Raw genomic sequence first — 20,496 nt, 5'->3', positions numbered from 1 at the left:
AGGGCTTAAGTTCTTAAATGGCTTCTTTTCATAGGGTTCCTGTGGGAAGGTCTGGTTCTCCTTACACGTCCCGTCTGCACTATTTTCTGTGACGCTGTAATGCCGGGTATCTGCTGGAGTCAGTCCTCCACGAAAAGGATGGTGATGAATGGGAAAGGGGTTGGGGTTCTCCTCTCTCTTATTAAGTGCTTAATGTTCACAGCTGACAGGATCCCTGGGATTGCTGGTGCTCTGGAAGCTGACAGATGCAAGTCCATCACACGAAAAAAATTATTCTTTGTAGTGTGCCATGGGGTATCTGTATTTATTTAACTACTCCACAAGACCACTCCATATGCACTAGGGGATGAGGCAAGATCCTATTTGTCCCATCAAAACCCAGACAGGTTGGCCTGAGAAGGGTTTAAATCTCTTTACGGAAAAAGAGATTCTTTACTTAAATCTCATCTGAATGCAGGAGGCACTCAGATAAGCCTGGTTTAAAAGTCCCTGCAAAGAAACAGGCTGGCGGTGACCGAGGTCAGCCATCTCTCCACTTCCACTGACACCAGCCTTTCCAAAACTAGTTGATCTGGGAGAAAGGCCCTAGGCAGTCTGCCTGCAGGCACGATTGTGAACAAGCAAGGGCTTCGCTTGTGCCAGTTCCAGAAGGCAGGCCAACCCCAAAGGTCTCTTCAGAGGATCCTTTGCCAGAACGTACTCCTCCATCACCAAGAGGGAGAGGTCAGCACCTCTGATACAGACAGAGCAATAAACATTTTATAATGTACAATAAAAGATTAAAGGCATATCCTGTGTCCTTGTAACGTCTGAATTCAGTAATATTTCATCTTTGCCTGCTTCAAGCGCAACATGAAATAGAACAGGGCAATTTTCCCTGTATTTCCCAGGGACTACGGGTGAACTGTTTTCTCATTGTCTGGGTGCAGAGAACCAGCATGGTTCACCAGAGTTCATTGTGGCTGTGGGATGAGGAGAGAAAAAAAACCCTGTGTGACATAAATAGCACTACAGCCATACCTACTAGCAGGGTTCTTCAGACATCCCTGTTATCTCCTAAGAAAGAAATGTCATTTGGAATCCATAACCCTATAAAAGGAGATTTAGGACAGATGGTACAGCATGTGCAAAACGATAAGGGAGATGCTCTCTCATAATCCTAGAGCAGACAGCCAAGCAAGCAGCCCTCTAAAGCCTGCTCGTGAGGAAATTCAGTCTGGTAATTTGGCAGATCTGGGGGGGTGGAAGGTGGTGTGCCTGTTTTTTAAAAAAGTTTTCCCCCGGGATTTATAATTTTTTTTTTTTTTTTTTTTTTTTTTTTTTTCAGTAACAGTTGTTGTTCCCTGGTTATAGGTTTAAATCACTTATTTTTCTAACAAAGATGTGCTTACTCCTTGTTCTTTGGAAAAGGAGAATTAAAATTTAAAGCATCGGTGTTCACTCAGAGTTAAGTATTTGTACCATAATGTGGCAGAAGCTAAAAGGGTTATCATTATCTTTCATAAATGCAGGCTCTAAAGGTAAGGTAATAATGCTATTAGCGAGAGGAGACAAATGTAGGCTGGCAGAAACTCAACCCATCAGAGAGGGACTCCAAGCTTCCAAGTGATTCTCTTAAAGGAAATGTTTTAAAATATGAATTAAAGTGATGTAGTAAGTCCACACTTCAGGAAAAGGTGTTTCTCACTATAGGAAAGGAAAAATACTTAAGCTTCTATTTTCTGAGACTCAGACATCAAAGCCTTACCTGCTGTTTCAGTATGATCTCCTTCTGTAACCCAGGAGTGTTACACACCGATAAGGCTCTGGGCTTGAGCGACTTCAAGCCTAACCCAAACTGTAGAAGAAATACCTCACTGTCATCAGCAGTGCCCAAACAACACTTCTCTATGGGACTTAGAGGTGTTTTACTGCCAATAGAGGGAAGAGATGGGGGGGAATACAAGAAAAAAAAAAAAAAAAAAAAAAAAAAGCAGTGAGAAAAGTCACCTGGGGCCACAGAAAACCCATCCTCAAGGCTGCTCACAGCTCCCCACATGTTTTTGCCTGACTGCTCATTTTGGCTGGTTATTGGAAGCAGGGGTTAGGAAAGGGAGGTTTCCATGAATACTAAAAAGATGCAAGTGGGAGTGGGTTGGCGTGACAGGGATCCCAGAGAGCCCTGCAAGAATAGATTTCCCATTGAACTCGAACAGGAGGCAAGCAGCCCTCCGGCCGGCTCTGCTGCACCCCTGGGCGCTAATCCCAACCCTTCCCACAAACCAACCACGCAGCGACCATGGGCTCACGAGGAGCAAGGAGCTGAAAACAGAGCCCTTTGCCAACACATGCTTTGCATGTTTGAAGTTAAGCACCACTTGCCTCCATCCTTCCAAGCACTGTAATATTATGCCTACAAGTACAATTTAGCCAATATATTCCTCCCCCACGAGTTTAGGAAAAGTGAACCGCAGGAGGCGGTGTGGAGCAAACAATCCTGCACAGCATGTCCCTCCAGCTCACAACACAGCGCCTTGCGCCTCTCACACCCCGCTCTGCACGGCGAGAAACAGCACCAGCTCTGTTCTGCGTCTCCTCCGAGGAAAATGAGAACATTAGGCATTTTATTCAGTGACAGCTCAATAGCATCAGAGGAGGAAACACCTACACGGCACAAAGTGTTAGTATAATCTCAGCTGGTAATGATTTTCTGGAGGAGATGTAAATGGAGAGGAGCAGGCTGCTAATGCCAGTATTTGCCGAAGACATTAGAGGTTACATCACGCAGAAGTGTATGTCACAGCTCCACATCCATTTCACTGATAAAAATGTGGCAATTCATTGACTGAGTAGTCAGACTTCACTTCCAGCAAGGATAAAGATTATACCATATGTTATACCAAATGCAATTTCCCCAGATTTGTAGAAAAGCTCCCTAACTACAAGTACTGAGCTGTACCAGGCTGACCTGGAAGCTGGAGCCTAACACAGGCTAACTGACCGAATTCAATCAGCTTTCTAGCATTTGTTAAAAAGCAGTGTGATCAACATGTTGTTATGCTAAAATATCTTCTGTTTCCTCCACAAATCTGGTGTGTATTCAATTGTCTGATGACCTTATAGATTAAAATGATTATGCTCCTACTTGTTAGTGCTCCCAGCCCACACGTCTCAGGGAAAGGGAGCTCGTTTCCCTTTCGACTCATGCATCAGCATCAATTTTGTTTAACTAAGTTCCAAATGAAGAACCTTTATTATTAGTGACAGAGCCAGGAAAGACACAGCTTGAATTTTAGATCCCAGATGGAGTCAGCAAAGTTGGCAGCCAGGAAAGCCATCTTTTTGCTTGCAATATGAACACACTGGGTATGGAGTCATTGAGTGGCAATAATGGCACAGCCCCACGATGCCATTTGACACTTTGCAGCACATTGCTGTCCTTTTTAACTGACAAGAAAAACCTCACTCGGTGCCACCAACTGCTAAATATAACCTATTTGTGCCATCCAGACCTGTTTTGCAGAGGATGCAGCCAGCATAGTACTAGACATACTCTTAAACCAAAGGTAAACTGTTTCCAGCTTCCACTATCGTTTCATGTTTCAGGACATAATTTCTTATTTACAATTATTTATACTTATTTACAATTACCTTAAAGCACAAAAGGAGGGAAAGGTTAGCTACCTGTGGAGAGGACAGCTGAATATATATATATATATATAAAGTAGTTTAATTTTAGATTCATCATTTTCTAGCTGCTGTTGTTATAGTGCAATACATTGATGCGTGTTATTATTTTTTTAATTGTACAACATACATCACAGTGCTGACACGCTGCTTGCACAGAACAGTCTCCTCCAGACTCACGTTGCTGGATTGTACTACAGCAAAAATCATAAACAGCCCTTGGCTGTACTCCAGTCACAAACATGTTCTTCCATGAACAAGTAATATGCAATCTCTCTCCCCTTACAGTATCTTTACAGTTCAGCATGCATGAATCTCAGCTGCAGTGTCAAGGAATGAAATCAGTCACAAAAGCCTAAAACCTTTACACAGTGCAGAGCCACTCTGTGGCAGCGTTCATTCACATGGAATTCACGGACCACAAAACACATGCAGGGAGGTGCCTGCTTCTGCCTGCGGTCCTCAAGCACAGGGAGGCTGACCGTAGGCAGAGCACACGCACGGACACCATCACCCTCCTGTCCTGACAGGGTGCTGCCTGTTCAGAACCATTTCATTTTCTCAGCATGGCCGAACTGGCAACAGAATGCTTGCTTTGAGAGAAAACTAATATAAGATTAACTGCTGTGCATCACTTCATAATAGTCTCGGAGATACATAAAACCAAGGCAGCTAGCACGGACCCCTGAAAGCCTCACAGGAGCACTTCAGCAGGCACAGCATTGTCAGTGCTCTTCCCACTCTGTTGTGTTGCTGCTGATCACCTGCGACCATTGATCACCAGTCGAGGCAGACCAGCACCATCCCAGCAGCCTGTGACCGCAGCAGCAAAGTCACTTAGGCTACACTGGCATCAAGAACATGTTACTAGCTGGAGAAGATCGGTTATTAACACAAAGCCCTATCGCTGGACATGGGACATGAACCACATATGCCTGTACAACCCAGCAGAAACAAGACACTCCCTGCCCCATGCAACATGAATTATGCATGAAAATACAGCAATTACTTCGTTAATGGGTGCAGCATTATCTACGAGTTAGTGTAGTCAGGCAATACCAGGCTCTGTTCCAAGCTCCACTGCTTATCCTTTGGACAAATTACTTCGATCCTCTGTGCTTCAGTCACTGCACATCTAGGTCAGTGACAAACTTTGGCCGCTTTTAAAGCCACCTCCTCCTGCCCCAGTCCGGACTGGAAAGGTGCTACAGAATAAAACACATGAAGCTCAACACTGAAAAATATTGGTACTGTACCCACATTTTATTTCTTTAAATTAATGTTAGCCAAAAGTGTCATAAAAGATTCAGATCAGTATAATAAAAATATAGTAGCACTTCCTCCATGGACAATCTGTTTTCTGAAGTTTACCCATAAACCTTCTTATGCTTAAATGGCTCACAAAGCCCATGCAGGCACTGTCAGCACACCTGGGAAGAGCATTTGGCAGATGATTGACCTCTGTTTTACAAATCCTCCAAATAATTTGGCATTTCCACACTCTTTTAGGGAGGGTGATGGAGGCAGCAGAGACCAGCAGCTGCCGTCGGACAGTGTAGCTTAACGAATGTGAGGTCACATTGTCCTGGGCACCCCAAAAAGCAGGTAAGTGAAAGGGAAGAGCTGCACAGGAGAGGAACCCTTACAGAAAGGCTACTAATGGAGGAAGGGGGATGAGTGAGAAGTTGCAGCTAGCCTGAATTCCAACTAAAGCCATGAGATTTCCTGCTGCCCATCCCTTCTGAAGGCCAAGAGTCAGACTGCGCAAAAAAACAGGTTGGGAGGCTAGGACAGAGATGAGGCTGGGTGACCTGGTCTTGGGTTTCCCTTTCTGCTACTCACTGAGATTTTCTTCTCAGAATATTAACCAGCTCCTTTCCTTCCTGCTACTCGCAGTGCCTTTACTGCCGAAACTCTCCTGCAGTGTGTTCCTGACACTTCTCCTAGGGATTAAAGGAAACAAGACAGGAAAAGATACTCTGAAGCAAGACTGGTCCAGTATAATAACACAGCAAAAGAGAAAAGGAATGCCACATCTAACAAGTGCACAGTGTTTATAAACTGGAGTGCAAAGCTCATGAACCATTTTTACATGAAGTAACAAATGGAACAAGGAAAATTAATGACAGGCAGCAAACTTTTGGAGGATGGAAAGAACAACAGAACAAGACAAGACATAACCAAAACAGGGAAATCAACAGCTGCTCCCCAGTGTACTGTAAACTGAAACATAACTTTGTCTGTGCCAAGTGCAGGAAACAGCATCCACAAGCTGTTTGTATGATTTAAAACCTTAATGGTATTCAAAGGTAGCCCAAAAATCACTGCAGGAGATTTAATGTCAAGGTATAGGACCAAGCTTTTAAGAAAAGCTTTTCCCACTTCAAAGCATATTTTCCAGATTCCATCACTGAGATATTACATCCTCACATCCAATATGCAGTCTCCAGTTGTTTGTTACCTACTCTGTAAGATTATTTTTATTTCAAAGGATAATACTGGTGCTAAACATAATAAAAGTTAACTATAAAAACAGATCACAATAAATTGCATTTCAAAAGCCACTCTGAATGTTTATAGAACTTAGAAACTTCCATTGGGTTTATTTAAAACAGATCATGAAACAACTTGTCAAAATACAAGCAGTTCAAACCCAGAAAAATTAAGAACTCCAAGCACGGAATAAGAGCCAGTACAGTCCTTCAGCAGTGAAATGAGATGGAAGAAAAGGCTGTGACAGGGCTACGCTGGAAGTGGCCAGGAATGCTCTGGAAATGGTGGTGGTTGGCCAAGTTCTTGCTCACCTGCTGCGTAAGACTGTACTTTTGAGAGGTTTTCTTGGCGGACCATGGGTAATTTCTGTGAAAATAAGTTTACTTAGTTAAAACAAATAGGCAAAGCAAACACAACACAGAAGCACGTTTAGGCTGGAACAGCACCTTCTCCAAAAATGCCTTCCCCATTCCCTGGGGCTTTGCAGCTGGTATCTAATTTTCTTGTTATGAGGTTCTGAAAGGGAAACCACATTTTAAGAACACACCTTGGTAAGTAACAACAGGGAAGTTTAAAAATGCCCGCTCAGGAACACTGCCTCATGCTGTTACATTCTTTGCACAGCTCTCTCCCCCTGGCCGAGCAGAGAAGGCTGAAGGCTCCACTACCCAGCAGTTTAAACAAAAGGCTTATTTTCAACAAGTGCTGCACATACATAACAAGTACACTCATTTGCTACACCTAAGCATGTTCTGAAACCCCCACAAGACTTCAAACAATCTTACAGGAGCAACATTAAAAAAATGAGTCACATTTCAATGAGTTTGGTTATCTCCCATCCTCAGACCATTACAAAACTTTTCCACATCATCAGATGCCGCTTTGCCCCTTCTGCATTTTGAAAAAAAAAAAAAAGCCAACTCTGTCTTGTATTTTCACTCATTTTTGTGCAGAGGTATTAGTGTAAGTCAGGAAATATAATTTATACACTGCAGACTTGTCTGAGGGGGTATGAGCAATGAGAGGGGCCACTCCTACAAAATTACCATCAAAACAGATGGCTTGCAGAAGGAGCCCCTGTCTGGGACAGGGTGGTCACAGAATCACAGAATAGTCTAGGTTGGAAGAGACCTCCAAGATCACCGAGTCCAACCTCTGACCTAACGCTAACAAGTCCTCCACCAAACCATATCCCTAAGCTCTACATCTAAACGTCTTTTAAAGACCTCCAGGGATGGTGACTCAACCACTTCCCTGGGCAGCCTATTCCAGTGACTAACAACCCTTTCAGTAAAGAAGTTCTTCCTAAGATCCAACCTAAACCTCCCCTGGCACAACTTGAGCCCATTCCCCCTCGTCCTGTCACCAGGCACCTGGGAGAACAGACCAACCCCCACCTCCCTACAGCCTCCTTTAAGGTACCTGTAGAGTGCAATAAGGTCGCCCCTGAGCCTCCTCTTCTCCAGGCTAAACAGTCCCAGCTCCCTCAGCCGCTCCTCGTAAGACTTGTTCTCCAGACCCTTCACCAGCTTCGTAGCCCTTCTCTGGACTCGCTCGAGCACCTCCATGTCCTTCTTGTAGCGAGGGGCCCAAAACTGAACACAGCACTCGAGGTGCGGCCTCACCAGAGCCGAGCACAGGGGGACAATCACTTCCCTGGACCTGCTGGCCACGCTGTTTCTTATGCAAGCCAGGATGCTGCTGGCCTTCTTGGCCGCCTGAGCACACTGCTGGCTCATATTCAGCCGACTGTCAACCACTGTCAACCACCACACCGACTGTCACATCCCCAGCATAGAGCACTTCATTTCTGCAGCAGTTGCTCAGCAAGAGCAGCTGGTGACCAAGGAGGTCTCAAACCAGCAAAGCAATTTGTTAGTGCCAACAGCTGGGGAGAGAGATCTGCATTACACTCAGGGCATCTGTTCATAGTGAGGGTCAGAACTAAGTCCTGACAGACCATGCAGTCTGCTCCCTAGAGGTCTTTATAGGCCAGGGTTGCATGGATCACAGAACACCAAACTTTTGTACTTTGATGGGGTCTACAAGTCTTTGGCTTAAATCATTTCCAGGAGTGCTTGCTACTTCTGGCAATTTCTGCAGTTTTTACTTTTCATGGTAGATATTTAGTGTTTAAAAATCTTTAAAATGAACTGAAAGCACCTCAACAGACTAATGGATAAAAACGTGCCACTGGACAATGTTTGTCAGAGGAAATTAAGCGTCTGCTCTTCCTATGGGCACTCACACCCTACCTCACGGTGAGGTCTGACAGGCACTGCCACTTTTTGTCAGGGGTCTGGTACTCCAAGCTGGCAACCTTATTCATCAGAACGTGTAATTCATTTAGAGCATCTGCAGTTCATCAAAGCAAGGCATTAGTGAGAGAAAAAACATCCCACAAGAGACTGGATACAGCAGCCTGATTCCCAGTGCTGTTGTTGGTCTTCAAGGCGATTTTTACATACTACAACCAGCACTCAGAGCCCGAAGATTTAGAAGAAGACACCCACTTCCAGGAAAACCTGAGCAATACCTCTCCAAATTCCAGAAGCAGCATTTACAGATGACAGTGGGTCAAATATAAGTGCTTTTCCAAGACTAAGTGCGTCTCTGCCATCATGACCTATTGCAACAATCCATTTACATGTATATATAATCGAAGGGTAGCAAGATACCGCCACCTACAACCCCTGAATGCTTTGATGGTATTAATCTTGCAGTAAGAACAAGCCCTCTACTCAAAACAGCAGTTCTGAAATTCTTGCATAGTGAATCCTTGGCAAGAGATGGCTCAACACAATGCAAGAGACCTTGAATCACTCACAAAATATGGAACAATCAGTAGCACCAACACTGCAGTAGTGTTTGCTCTTCTGCTCCCTCAGAACAGGTTCTACAGTGCAGTGAGAGGTAAATTCCTTGGAATGCTGCCCTTGCTAAAGTCCGTCCTTGAAAGGTGCTCTCAGTACAGAACAGCCTGTGTCCTTGTCCAGTTGAGATTCTAAGGTTTTTCCATCCTGCCACTGCAGTCATGTGAGTGATGTAAATCACAGTTCTGTGTAACACTTCTTCCTATCCAGGGAACAAAATGTTTCTTGAGCAAATTCAGGTCTCCTTCATAAACCACAGTATCAGGTTTTTTTTTTTTTTTTTTTTTTTTTCCCGAAGGAACAACTTCATGTCAAAAAGATACTTCTGGAGAAGATTTCTGAAATGTTCTTGAAATCCCTTTTTTTCTGGCTGCATTGTTTGGGAGGAAAGGAATCTCTCCAGAACAGCTAACAAAAGGCAGCCTCTCACTGCCACATTACACACCAGTTAATGTTGTCAGCAAAAAGCTAATGCATAACGTGTGTGACTAGAAGAAATCACAACTTTTCACAAATCCTTTGCCTTCCTGCACAGAGGTTGCCCTTGCTTCCCCATTCTGAATCACAATCAAATGAGGTCACGGGAAGAAGGGGGCTCCGTGTGCTGCTGCCTCTGCCCCTGCACCTGAGGCCGCCCAGACTACTGCTGTGTTGGTCAACGCAGGAGAACAGCAGAGAGAAGAACTGGTCACATTGCTTTACTTCTGCCAAAGTGTAGGGACAATAAAAGATGCACATAAAACTTACACCTGTTTCTGTGCCACCCAAGAGCTCCCAGGAGCTGAGAAATCCTCAAACAATCTATTAATCAAGCCATAACTGTAATTCATGACTGAAGAGCCCAAGTCCTATACCTTCCCTGCAAGCTTTTTCATTCAAGCCAAATGAGTTTTGGCAGGTAAGAACTATTTCAAAGATTAATGTTTTTTCCTCAGCTAGCTCAGTACCAGTCAATAGACCAGACTGTTTCAAGGCAGAGCCTCCTAGCAGAGTGTTTATTTGTATTTCACACATTTGTTTCTCCATATGTTCCCTTATACTACTCTCCCCTTCCATCACCTTAAACCTGGGTATCTGCTTTTTAAAGGCATTGATCTCTGTTATTACAGTAAGACCAGATGGTCACAGACATCTGTGGTTCTCTATAAAGTATTTCTTCCTCTTCTCCCTTTGAATCAAGAGGGGCACAAGAAAAATATTATCAGGTCTATCCCAGATTGCAAGAAGTCTGATAAAATTGGGAAACATCATAAAGCTCCCTCAAACCAGCCCCCAGGGAGAAGTGCTGGCAGAGTCCTGCTAGCAGAAGCACTGAGGGAAGGCAGTGGCTGGAGGTCAGGCGGAGCTAGCACGGCTTTCCAGGTACCAGGTGCTGCATGACTCTGCTGAGAGTGATCCTGCTCTGAGTGACATGAGAATAGTTGTCTGAGCAGCAGGTGCTGAAAGCGCGATCCCATATGCACAATTGCAATGTTAATGACCTGTGAAAGTTTTCTCCTGAAGTACAGATGTTTGGGTGGAAAACGAGAGAAGGCTATGTTTAGAGATGGAAATGCTTTTTCTGTTAGTTTGTCCTTCCCCCGCCCTTTTAAAAATAGGCCCATCCAGTTATATACGTCGCTGAGGACAAGACTAAACAGCAGAGTGCTCGCATTCAGTGCCAACGACACAGTTATAAAAGAAGGAGCCTCATTACTTCTGCAGACTGATACAGCCCAACCAGAATTGCTGAGGAGGATCTCATCAAGAGGGATATGATTCTATTTACTGTTGAATAAAGGGCAATAATGAAGTGTGAATACTAACAAACGGTCAGCTGGCAGAAATCTTTTGTGGTCAATCAGTTTCAGCCGCTCGTTTCCATGCAGATGTTCAAATCGCGTCTCATTTCTACATCTGCTATGACGCAGCCTCAGCAGCATTTAGATTCCTATGGGAAGCTGAAAATAAATTTATCCATTCAGGCTGAATATCCTCCAGAAACTAGAATGAGAGGAAGAATAACCAGAACCATGGGTAAGCACAACTCTTGGCACACAATCACCCAATACAGATACAAGGAAGTGCTATTTACAGAGAATCCACAAGTGCAAGAGACCATGGAGATAAGTGCAAAGATAAAACCCCTGCCATAGCCAGCCTGTAATCCACCCGGACAACATATGAACAAGAAGCAAGAGACAGGATAAAAGGAAGTGCAAAGAGATTATGTAGAGGAAGGGATAGAATGTGAAGCACTACCATGATACAAATGCCAGGAGACCTGCAATACAAAACAGAGCTAAAGAATTGTGGCAGCCTTATATCATGATTTGAGTCACTTGAACAGTTGCCACTTCTCAAAGGGAATTCCCTGGCTGGCTCTGAAACCTGTTAGTTTTCCTTTAGGAATGTATCAGGATCGTTCTGCATCAATACATAATCAATACACATACAATACACAAAATGTTGCTGCAGATCCAGCTGCAAAGAAGTACCATACAGGGTCAAAGCCAGCCCACTGAGATGGTTTTCTCTGACAACTGGGAAAGCCCACACTGTGTCAGGCTGAATTCCAAGCCTGCAGCTACTTGGAATACAAGAGGTTTGCATTAATAAGAAAACAAAATTGTGTGCATCACAGACAATGTTATTCCCCAGCAAAATAAATCTCTATTTCACTCACCAGCCTTGTTCATTTGGAGCTTCTGCCCGATTTTCTCTGACTCAGAACATACGTCTTGCATTTTTAATTTGAAAGGAAGAGAAAACAGGCCGTTTTAGCTTTCCTTGCTTAGTTCCCTCTGCATTACTTATGCTGTATTCATACACTGGAAAGCAGCCCCGTGGCTATGCAGCTGTTCGTGCAGCCCAGATAAGTGCAGGCTCCACGCAATGAACCACAAAACTGTCAGCTTCTTCTAACTCTCAAGAAATGACAATTATTGCACCCATGAACAGTCGAAATGAGCACAGTGGGAGGCCATCTATGGAAGCTACCAGAACACTTTGCCCTTAAAAACATCCCAGCTCTACCAACCTCCCCAACCTCCCCTTCCGATTCTGCTCTTCAGCAGACATCCATCCGTGCCGGCTCCTTACAGGCGCCTTCCTTTAAGCCTCTGCTGTTGAGAGCTCTTGGAAGACACCACTGAGAGGGATGAAGCATAGAAGCCATCAGCAGTGCCACCGGCCTGTTTTGGTGGCCGAATTACCACAGCAAGGCCCCCACGTAACACTTCCCAGGTATCACAAACTGGAGCTCACGTGAGCCGGTCCCAGTCCCTGGAAGGACAATGACTGCTGTGTGGGATCTCTGTGCATGGCAGTGCTAACAAGTGCACTTCTTATTTCTTCTGAATAGCGAAATGCCCTCAAAATATCACAGAATGTGAGTTGAGGAAGCTGGCCTCCCACCCTGGTTTGCGTTCTCCCCTGCACCCTCCTCACCGGCACAGCCTCACCCCTGTGTGGTCCGGGGTTACAGAGCTCTGCACCTGGGCGAGATGGGATGGGTGTGCTTCTTTTGTTCAAGCTCCCCTTCTGAAGCATTTGTCTGTTGTTTGTGTCTTAAAAACAACGGGTGGCATTAATGTTTTGGGCACATCTATTACATCACGTTGCAGAAGACACAGAGGGGCAAAGTGCCTCATGGAACCAGTACCGGATGATTACAAGAATAAAAGTCTTCATTTAAATAAATCCACAAAGATAACATTCTGAGAGCAAAGCAGGGGAGAAAGTGTTAGCCAGGGGGGGCAGCAAGCCACCGTCCGGATACCAGACCACAAACCTGCAGCGAGCCCCCCGGAGCAGCAGATTTCTGTGGTGGAAAGGCCGCGGCAGGGGCAGTGCGGAGGACACCGAGGTGCAGCAGGGCCGCGGCAGCCCCGGGGGGCGCGGAGAAACGGGGCTCGGAGCCCCGGGGGCAGGGGGAGCCCCGGGGGCAGGGGGCGCCCCCCGCGCCGCGCCCGCCGCCGCTCCGCTGCTGCCACCTGCGGGAGCCGCAGCGGCACTGCCCGGGGCTGCCGCAGCCTCTCCGTTACCAGCCCCGTGTCCTGCCCTCGCGGCACCTTACAGGGTCAAACACTGGGTACCCCCCGCTATTTCAGGGCACCTTAAGAAAAAATGAAGGGGGAGACAGCAGCACGCGGCCCAACAAAGTGGTTCAGGGAGATTCGGGGGCATTTTACAGAGAGCAAAAGCATTTAGAGGCTGTGAAGAAATTAGCTCTTCTCCACCTGGGGCTCAGGAATGACTTTGCCTAGTGTCATGGGTTTATGTGGCAAGGTTTTGGTAGTGATATGCACACCTGGGCTCATATGGACATTACTACAAGTAGAAAATAAAAGGAATAGAATCAGAACCATTTTACTCAGAACTGAAACGTGTTTATTTCAGTGCTGCCTGGTGGCTGTTTAGCATCTGAAGATCCCTGCTCCACATCATCCGTTAGAGAGTCTAATTTCCTTGAAAAAAAAAAATGCTCATTGTTGCTTGGGGAAGTTATTGGTTTCCTGACCCAGAAGATGGCTTGGGACTTCTCAGCAGCACAGGTGCTGCACTCCCATCAGCTTTGTGCTGGCCACAGGCAAGGTCTAAACAGGGCACAGAATTTCCCACATGATCACTGCAGATGTTGGACACATCTGTGCCTGCAGAGGAAGTCTTTCCCAGGCAATCCACACCCAGGGTTTGCTCACCTTTATGCATCAGCCGCCCCGAGGATTCTCTGGGAAAACAGTTACTAGCATCAGTCTGATCATACGCTATGTGATCATTTATGACTTCAACTTCCTCCAAATAATTGTCCTCCAGTGGCTGATCTACATAGTCAGCATCGACTGGGCTAAGATTTAGAAGCTCCTCAATATCAAGGTCAAGCATGTCAGTTACTTGGACCGACAGAGGTACATTTGATCTCTCTGTGATCTTTGAGGCTACCTTTGCATCTTCACTGACGATTGATGCCCCAGTGCAGCTGCTGCTCACGTCCTTTTCACTCTCTCCACTTAGATTTTGGCTCAGAGTGCTTTTTCTGGTTATGTGCTGCTCACATTCCAAGCAATCATCTGCCAAGATTTCCTGGATCTCTTCCTCAGTGTAATTGAAAGGAGAATTCCCTTGTTCACTGTCTGACAGTTCCAACAAGGAGTCGTCTGGCTCACTATCGTTAAAACATCTGGCTTTATCTAGAGAAGGGGCTACATCATCGTATTTTGACTCAGAAGAACTGGCAACTAAGTCAGCATAGCCAGAATCATCTGAAAAGTGAAAGGATCCTTGAAAGCAGGCAGAACTTGGGGCATGGAGCAGCAGTTTCTCTGACGGAGTGCTCCCCATCTCTCAGCCTGCACTTCCATCCCCCGAAGAGACCAAACAAACAAAGCCTTTTCCAGGTTAGGAAAAACTGAGCAACAGAAGAGCAGTTCTGTCACATAACTAACAGGACGTTCAGCAGTGTATTAGTCACTCTAAACACTCATACAAAATGAGTATTATAATTAAAGATCGTAAGATAAAAGTCTTCCTGTAAAATTCAATAGTTTAAAAATATCTACAAACAAAACGTGTTTTTCTCTTTGAGAGGATTCACACAAACATGAATCCTTTGACCTGAGAGCCCTGAATTTATCTGACTCTCACCCAGCAGGAGAATCTGGGCTCAGGCGAAGTATTTCCTGCCCCCTTTGACCAACAGATTTAAAGGAACACCTTTTGTCTTTCCATTGTTTTGATTATTACTGCTTTCAAAAAAGGAAGTTACCTACTCCAGAAATAAAAATCAGCAGTTCTGCTTTTTCCTCTTGTCATTCTGTCCAACAACAAAAATTAGCACTTTCGGAATAATGCTGTAACCTCACAGAAGGAAGAAAAACCCTCGGGAATCTGCCACATGCACACAACCTGTACAGGAGCACATGGAGCAACGAGCAGCCCTCGCTAGCTAAGACATGCCTAGTTCTGCAATTGACCTACAAGCGCGTAGGTGCTTCAAAGGGAAACAAAAGACAAATAAATTGTGTGGATTGGGTCCTGCAGGGCGTAGCTAACGTGGTTCCTAAGCAGTGAGGACTCTAGGGAGAACCAAACGCCTCAAACCTCCAAATGCCTCAGACTTCACTGGAACTCTTTGCATGAAATACGTTTGGAAATGTGAATTGGGTCCTGCAGGGTGTAGCTAACGTGGTTCCTAACGGGTGAGGACTTTAAGGAGAACCAAATGCCTCACGCTTCGCTGGAACTCTTGGCATTAAATACATTTGGAAACGTTGATGTGATAGGCTTGGAGGGCTCTGGGGCCAGCATAGCCCTGCCTGAGGGGGCTCCGGCACCGGCACTGAGTCCGTTGTGCCGGGGGGGTGCAAGGGGAGACCTCAGGGAGCGCGGGGGAGCCCGGTGGGTGCTCGAACCCCGCAGCCCGCCTGCCGCCTGCCCCTGGCCGCCGCCATCTTAGCGGGGCGGCCCCGCCAGGCCCCTGATTGGCGGAGCGCGCCGAGCGGCGGAAGTGACGTCAGGAGGGAGCCGGCGAGCAGCGGGCGAGGCTGATGCAACGCGCGGAGGGTCGGTGGGGCCGGGCCGGGGCGGGGGGGGGGGGGGGGGGGGGGGGGGGGGGGCACCGGGGGGCCGCTAATGCCTCCTCTCCCCGCAGCCGCCGCCATGGAGGCCGCGCCCAGCCCGCAGGAGAAGTACCAGCTCATCACCCGCAACCTGCAGGTACCGGGGCTGGGCCCGGCGGCCTCGGGCCCTCACCGGGCCCCGGGGGGGTGGGGGGCCAGGGGCACGGTGCGGGCTTGGCGGGGGCTGGACCCGCTGCTGCTGCCGTGGCCGGGCCGCGCAGGATGCCCGTGGGCTCTCCGCAGGAGGTGCTGGGCGAGGACAAGCTGTCGGCCATCCTGAAGGAGCGGGAGGTGAAGATCTACTGGGGCACCGCCACCACGGGCAAGCCGCATGTCGCCTACTTCGTGCCCATGTCCAAGATCGCGGACTTCCTGAAAGCAGGCTGCGAGGTGAGGGGCTGGGGGGGCTGTGAGGTGCGGAGCCGGGCAGGTGGCTCGCACCTGGGGGGGGCTTTGTCCCTACATTGGGGCTCCCTGACCCTGTCTCTGTCCCTCCCTGCCAGGTGACGATACTCTTTGCTGACCTCCACGCTTACTTAGACAACATGAAGGCCCCCTGGGAGCTGCTGGAGTTGCGCACTCGCTATTACGAGAACGTGATCAAAGCCATGCTGGAGAGCATCGGGGTGCCCCTGGAAAAGCTGAAGTTTGTCCGGGGCACGGACTACCAGCTCAGCAAGTGAGTCCTGAATGCCTGGTCCTCTCTGGGAGGGAAAGCCTGGCATCTTCCCAGGTCTGCTCCCAGGCACTCTCATTCAGGGAACAGAGCGAAACTGCCTCCAGGCTTCCCTCAGCGTGGCCAGAGACAGTGTTTGCATGAAGCAGCCCTTACAGCCGCCCCCCTTCCTGGTGCTCACAGCATTGCCCCTTCCCCCAGGGAGTACACGCTGGACGTGTACCGCCTCTCATCCGTGGTGACGCAGCACGACGCCAAGAAGGCAGGAGCGGAGGTGGTGAAGCAGGTGGAACACCCCTTGCTGAGCGGTTTGCTCTACCCAGGCCTGCAGGTGCGTGATGAGGCCACTTGGCAGGGCCCCTGTGCTGGGGAGGTGCTGAGCAAAGCCAGGACCACGGGGATGTGTGAGGCCCAGCAGGGCTGGGCAGGGCCTCCAGAGGCTGAGCAAGCTGGGACCTGCCGTCCTGGGGCCAAGCTCAAGGCTCTGTGTGTCTCCCTGCAGGCCCTGGACGAGGAGTACCTCAAGGTCGACGCGCAGTTCGGGGGAGTTGATCAGAGGAAGATATTCACCTTTGCAGAGAAGGTCAGGAATGGGGCTGTTGGAGTCCCTTGTGATCCTGGTGCAGGGCTCAGAGACTCTCAGATCCACTGGGAGAAGCGTCAGTGGTGTGTTAGTGTCACAGGGCTTCTTGCAGCTTCTGCTGTTGCTGTTTGTAGTCTGCAGGGCTCTGGTGTTTGACCTGGGGCTGCCACATGTCCCTGGCGGCGGCTGCCAGGGCTTTGTGAACCCATGAGAGCTTGCTGGGTCTCACTGCTGTGCTCAAGGTTACCTGGAGCCAGGAGCAAACAGGGACTGTGGGTTAAAGCTGTCCTGCGGAAGAGGATTGTCCGTGACTTGCCTCCTTGCTTCTTCCCAGTACCTCCCTTCCCTGGGCTATGCCAAGCGCATCCACCTGATGAACCCGATGGTTCCCGGTCTGACAGGAAGCAAAATGAGCTCGTCGGAAGAGGTTGGTCCCTGGGTAGTGGCTGGGGTCAGGGGCTCTGCAGGGCATGGGTTCATGGCTGGGGTTGGAATCTGCACCCCAAGGGAAGGAAACTTCTCCCTTCACTCAGACTGGGGTCTAAGAAAAAGGTGCAGTAGCGCCAGCGTGAGTTATCTCTTGGGCAAGAGGTTGGGAGAAGGGCTGCAGAAATCTCTTCCTCCAGGACTCAAAGATTGACCTTCTGGACCGCAAGGAGGATGTGAAGAAGAAGCTGAAGAAGGCTTTCTGTGAGCCTGGGAACGTGGAGAACAACGGCGTCCTCTCCTTCATCAAGCACGTCCTCTTTCCCCTCAAGTCAGGTGAGGGCTCCCCACGCTGCGGCGCCATGGCCAGGCTTTCTGTGGGGCAAGAGGAGGGGATGGAAGCGTGTGGCCTCCAAAATGGGCTGCGCCCTGCACGCCCCCGCCCTGCTGCAGCCCCCTCAGCTCCCGGGCAAAGCGGGGTGGTTCATCTGGCTGAGCAGGGGGTGAGTCCTGTGGGCTAATCTGAGCCTTAATCTCACAGAGTTTGTGATTCTGCGGGAAGAAAAATGGGGAGGAAACAAAACGTACACGGACTACGAGGCCCTGGAGAAGGACTTTGCTGAGCAGGTGAGTGCAGGGAGGAGCTGAACACCCCCCCTGTCTCTGAGGCTCCCACGATCTCTGGGAGAAAATCCATACCAGCGAGAGGTGCTTGCTGTCCCCTCCTGGGACTTGGTGACAGTGGGCTCTGCCTGCTGCAGGACTGCCTCAGCCAGGTGCTCTCACACAGGCTTGTCCCCTCTCAGATGCAGTCAGCCCTGCCCTCTGTCTCTAGCACCCTTGTCAGGGCTCTCGAGCTAACATATCTCCCAGTACCTTTGAGATGTGGGCATGTCCAGCCGAACCCAGGCTCACCCCTGGGCGAGCAGGGTATCCATCTTTCCAGATGTGCTTTTATCTTGTTCTGGGACAAGATACGCGTCTGAAGCTTAGAGGAGAGATCTCAGCACCTCTCTGGCCTCAGGGACCTGAACTCTGCTGCTCCCCCTGTGCTGGGGAGACCTTGCAGAGACACGTCTGTCTGTCGCGATACAGGTTGTGCATCCTGGAGACCTGAAGAACTCGGTGGAAGTGGCCCTGAACAAACTGCTTGACCCCATCAGAGAGAAGTTCAACAGCCCGGAGCTGAAGAAGCTGACCAACGCAGCATATCCCAACCCGTCCAAAGCCAGTAAGGAGGTGCTGGGAGCTGGGGGAAACGGGGCCTGGGGGGACATCCCTCCAGTGACAGCCCTGGAGAGCGCCGGCAGGCAGAGGAATAGCCAGAGCTGGGGCTGTTCGCCTGCCCCAGAGATGCCACCGTGCATCTCTGCTGTTGCTTGAGGCTGGCAAAGCAGAGGAGGGGCAGACAGCGGTGTGCAGGCAAACAGGGAATTCAGGGGTCGTAGGGCCCAGCGTCTGGGGTCACTGTATGCTCCCTGTGTGAATGGTGCATGAACGTTGAATTTATGGTGAATGGTGCAACTGTTCCCCTTGCACCGCAGAGCCTGCAGAGAAAGGCTCCAAGAACTCGGAGCCAGAGAACGTTGTCCCGTCCCGGCTGGACATCCGCGTTGGCAAAGTGATCAGTGTGGAAAAGGTACAGGCACATGGGAAGACGGTGGTAACCTTCCTGTATGGCGGCGTGGGCACTCTGGGGGGGTGCCAAAGGGGGGGCAGGTCTGCCTCCTCCTTTGTCATCCCAGCCCCGTTCCTTGCACCTCACCTTGCTTCTGCTTGCTAGCACCCGGATGCCGACAGCCTCTATGTGGAGAAGATTGATGTGGGCGAGCCCGAGCCCCGCACGGTGGTCAGCGGCCTGGTGCAGTTTGTTCCCAAGGAGCAGCTGCAGGACAGGCTGGTGGTACTGCTCTGCAACCTCAAGCCCCAGAAGATGCGGGGTGTGGAGTCGCAGGGCATGGTGCTGTGCGCCTCCAGGTGAGGGGGATCGGGGCTGCCCCAAGAGGGGACAGAGCCCAGCGGTGCCGAAGGGCTGTGGGTGCCACCCCAGGGTGACTTTGCTTCCTCTGCAGCGTGGGGGAGCCGCGGCAGGTGGAGCCCCTGGACCCGCCGGCTGGGTGCTGCGCTGGGGAACGCGTCTATGTGGAGGGCTACGAGGATGGGGAGCCTGATGATGAGCTCAAGCCGAAGAAGAAAGTCTTTGAGAAGCTGCAGGTGAGGGGCTGCGCGTGGGGCAGGGACAGGGTGCAAAAGCTCCACACAGCTGAGCGAGGAGGTGCCGCTGCCCTGCAGGCACCCCCAACCTGGGTGCCTCAGCCCTGACCCCTGTCCCCTTTCTCTGCTCTCCAGGCTGATTTCCGCATCTCTGAGGACTGCATTGCTCAGTGGAAGCAGAGAGACTTCCTGACCAAGCTGGGGAGCGTCTCGTGTAAAAGCCTGAAGGGGGGGAGCATCAGCTAACAAGTGCCAGAGAGCTCGCACCTCCTGCCTGGCCCCCTGCACCTCCTGCCTGGCCCCCTGCACCGCTGCAGCCAGGCTCTCCTCCCCAGTCTCCACCATCTCCTCCCCCAGTGCCCCGAGCAGGGGGCTCAGCCCTGCAGGACCTGGGGGCTCTGGGACTGAATTTGCAGCCTCCCCAACATCGGAACAGCCTGAGGCCTCCTGGGGAGCTGCCCCTGACATCTCCTTTGCCTTGGGCCTGCTCAGCCAGCGTTGGTGCCTCTGCTGTGGGCCAGCTCTGGGGACTGGCGATGGCACTGCACCGGAGGGACCTGTTTCTTTTGCCTGTGCCATCAGGCTCTTCTCTAGGGCCATGGGCTTGCTCCCAGCTGTGCCATGGGCTGGTCCTGACTCCAGGACAGCACTCGTGGGTGCTGCAGTGAGGGTCGGAAGGGAAGGCTGCTTGCTCAAACCTGTGTTGCTGCTACCAGGGCTGGGGGCAGCTGCCTGGCAGCCAGGCAGGCCCCCTCCCCTGCTCTGCTCCACACCATGCTCAGGGTGAGGGACGGGGCAGGAGCCCCGGCCCCACCCGTGGGTCTGACCTGAGCCTGTGGGGATGTGGGCCTTAAACACTGACTCGGGAACCATCTGTCTGTCATAAACCCAAATAAAACGTCGAGCTGACTGCATGTGGGCGTGCCTGTGTGTCTGGGGGGAGATGGCTGAGCCAGCAGCCTGCCC

At 49.8% G+C, this 20,496-nt stretch overlaps 1 protein-coding gene across 3 annotated transcripts; it reads left to right on the top strand.

Moving 5' to 3' along the window:
* Positions 1–15,481: 15,481 nt before the first annotated feature.
* YARS1 (tyrosyl-tRNA synthetase 1) lies at positions 15,482–20,444 on the top strand. Of its 3 annotated transcripts, none has more exons than XM_035345579.1 (14): positions 15,482–15,575; positions 15,664–15,728; positions 15,875–16,021; positions 16,135–16,310; positions 16,509–16,638; positions 16,810–16,890; positions 17,225–17,317; positions 17,517–17,652; positions 17,858–17,943; positions 18,412–18,547; positions 18,861–18,955; positions 19,100–19,293; positions 19,389–19,530; positions 19,666–20,444. In XM_035345579.1, the coding sequence occupies exons 1-14, from the start codon at positions 15,560–15,562 to the stop codon at positions 19,774–19,776; spliced, it is 1,608 nt and encodes a 535-aa protein (XP_035201470.1). In that variant the 5' UTR covers positions 15,482–15,559; the 3' UTR covers positions 19,777–20,444. The 3 variants fall into 3 exon arrangements, with proteins under 3 accessions (XP_035201470.1, XP_035201471.1, XP_035201469.1); XM_035345580.1 differs by having other exon boundaries at positions 15,561–15,579; XM_035345578.1 differs by lacking the exon at positions 15,482–15,575 and having other exon boundaries at positions 15,645–15,728.
* The last annotated feature ends 52 nt before the right edge of the window (positions 20,445–20,496 follow it).

Source organism: Oxyura jamaicensis, chromosome 23 (genome assembly GCF_011077185.1).
Source record: "Oxyura jamaicensis isolate SHBP4307 breed ruddy duck chromosome 23, BPBGC_Ojam_1.0, whole genome shotgun sequence".
Lineage (NCBI taxonomy): Eukaryota > Metazoa > Chordata > Aves > Anseriformes > Anatidae > Oxyura > Oxyura jamaicensis.
Note: the sequence above shows the minus strand (reverse complement) of the source record. Positions and strands in the feature narration are given on the sequence as shown.

What these genes read in the sequence shown, in the direction of transcription:
- YARS1 (XM_035345578.1), top strand. Translation starts at nt 15,645, where the DNA reads ATGCCTCCTCTCCCCGCAGCCGCCGCCATGGAGGCCGCGCCCAGCCCG. An exon ending in ACGGACTACCAGCTCAGCAA is followed by an intron (nt 16,311 to 16,508) that starts GTGAGTCCTGAA and finishes CCCTTCCCCCAG; the next exon opens with GGAGTACACGCTGGACGTGT. An exon ending in ATGGTGCTGTGCGCCTCCAG is followed by an intron (nt 19,294 to 19,388) that starts GTGAGGGGGATC and finishes CTTCCTCTGCAG; the next exon opens with CGTGGGGGAGCCGCGGCAGG.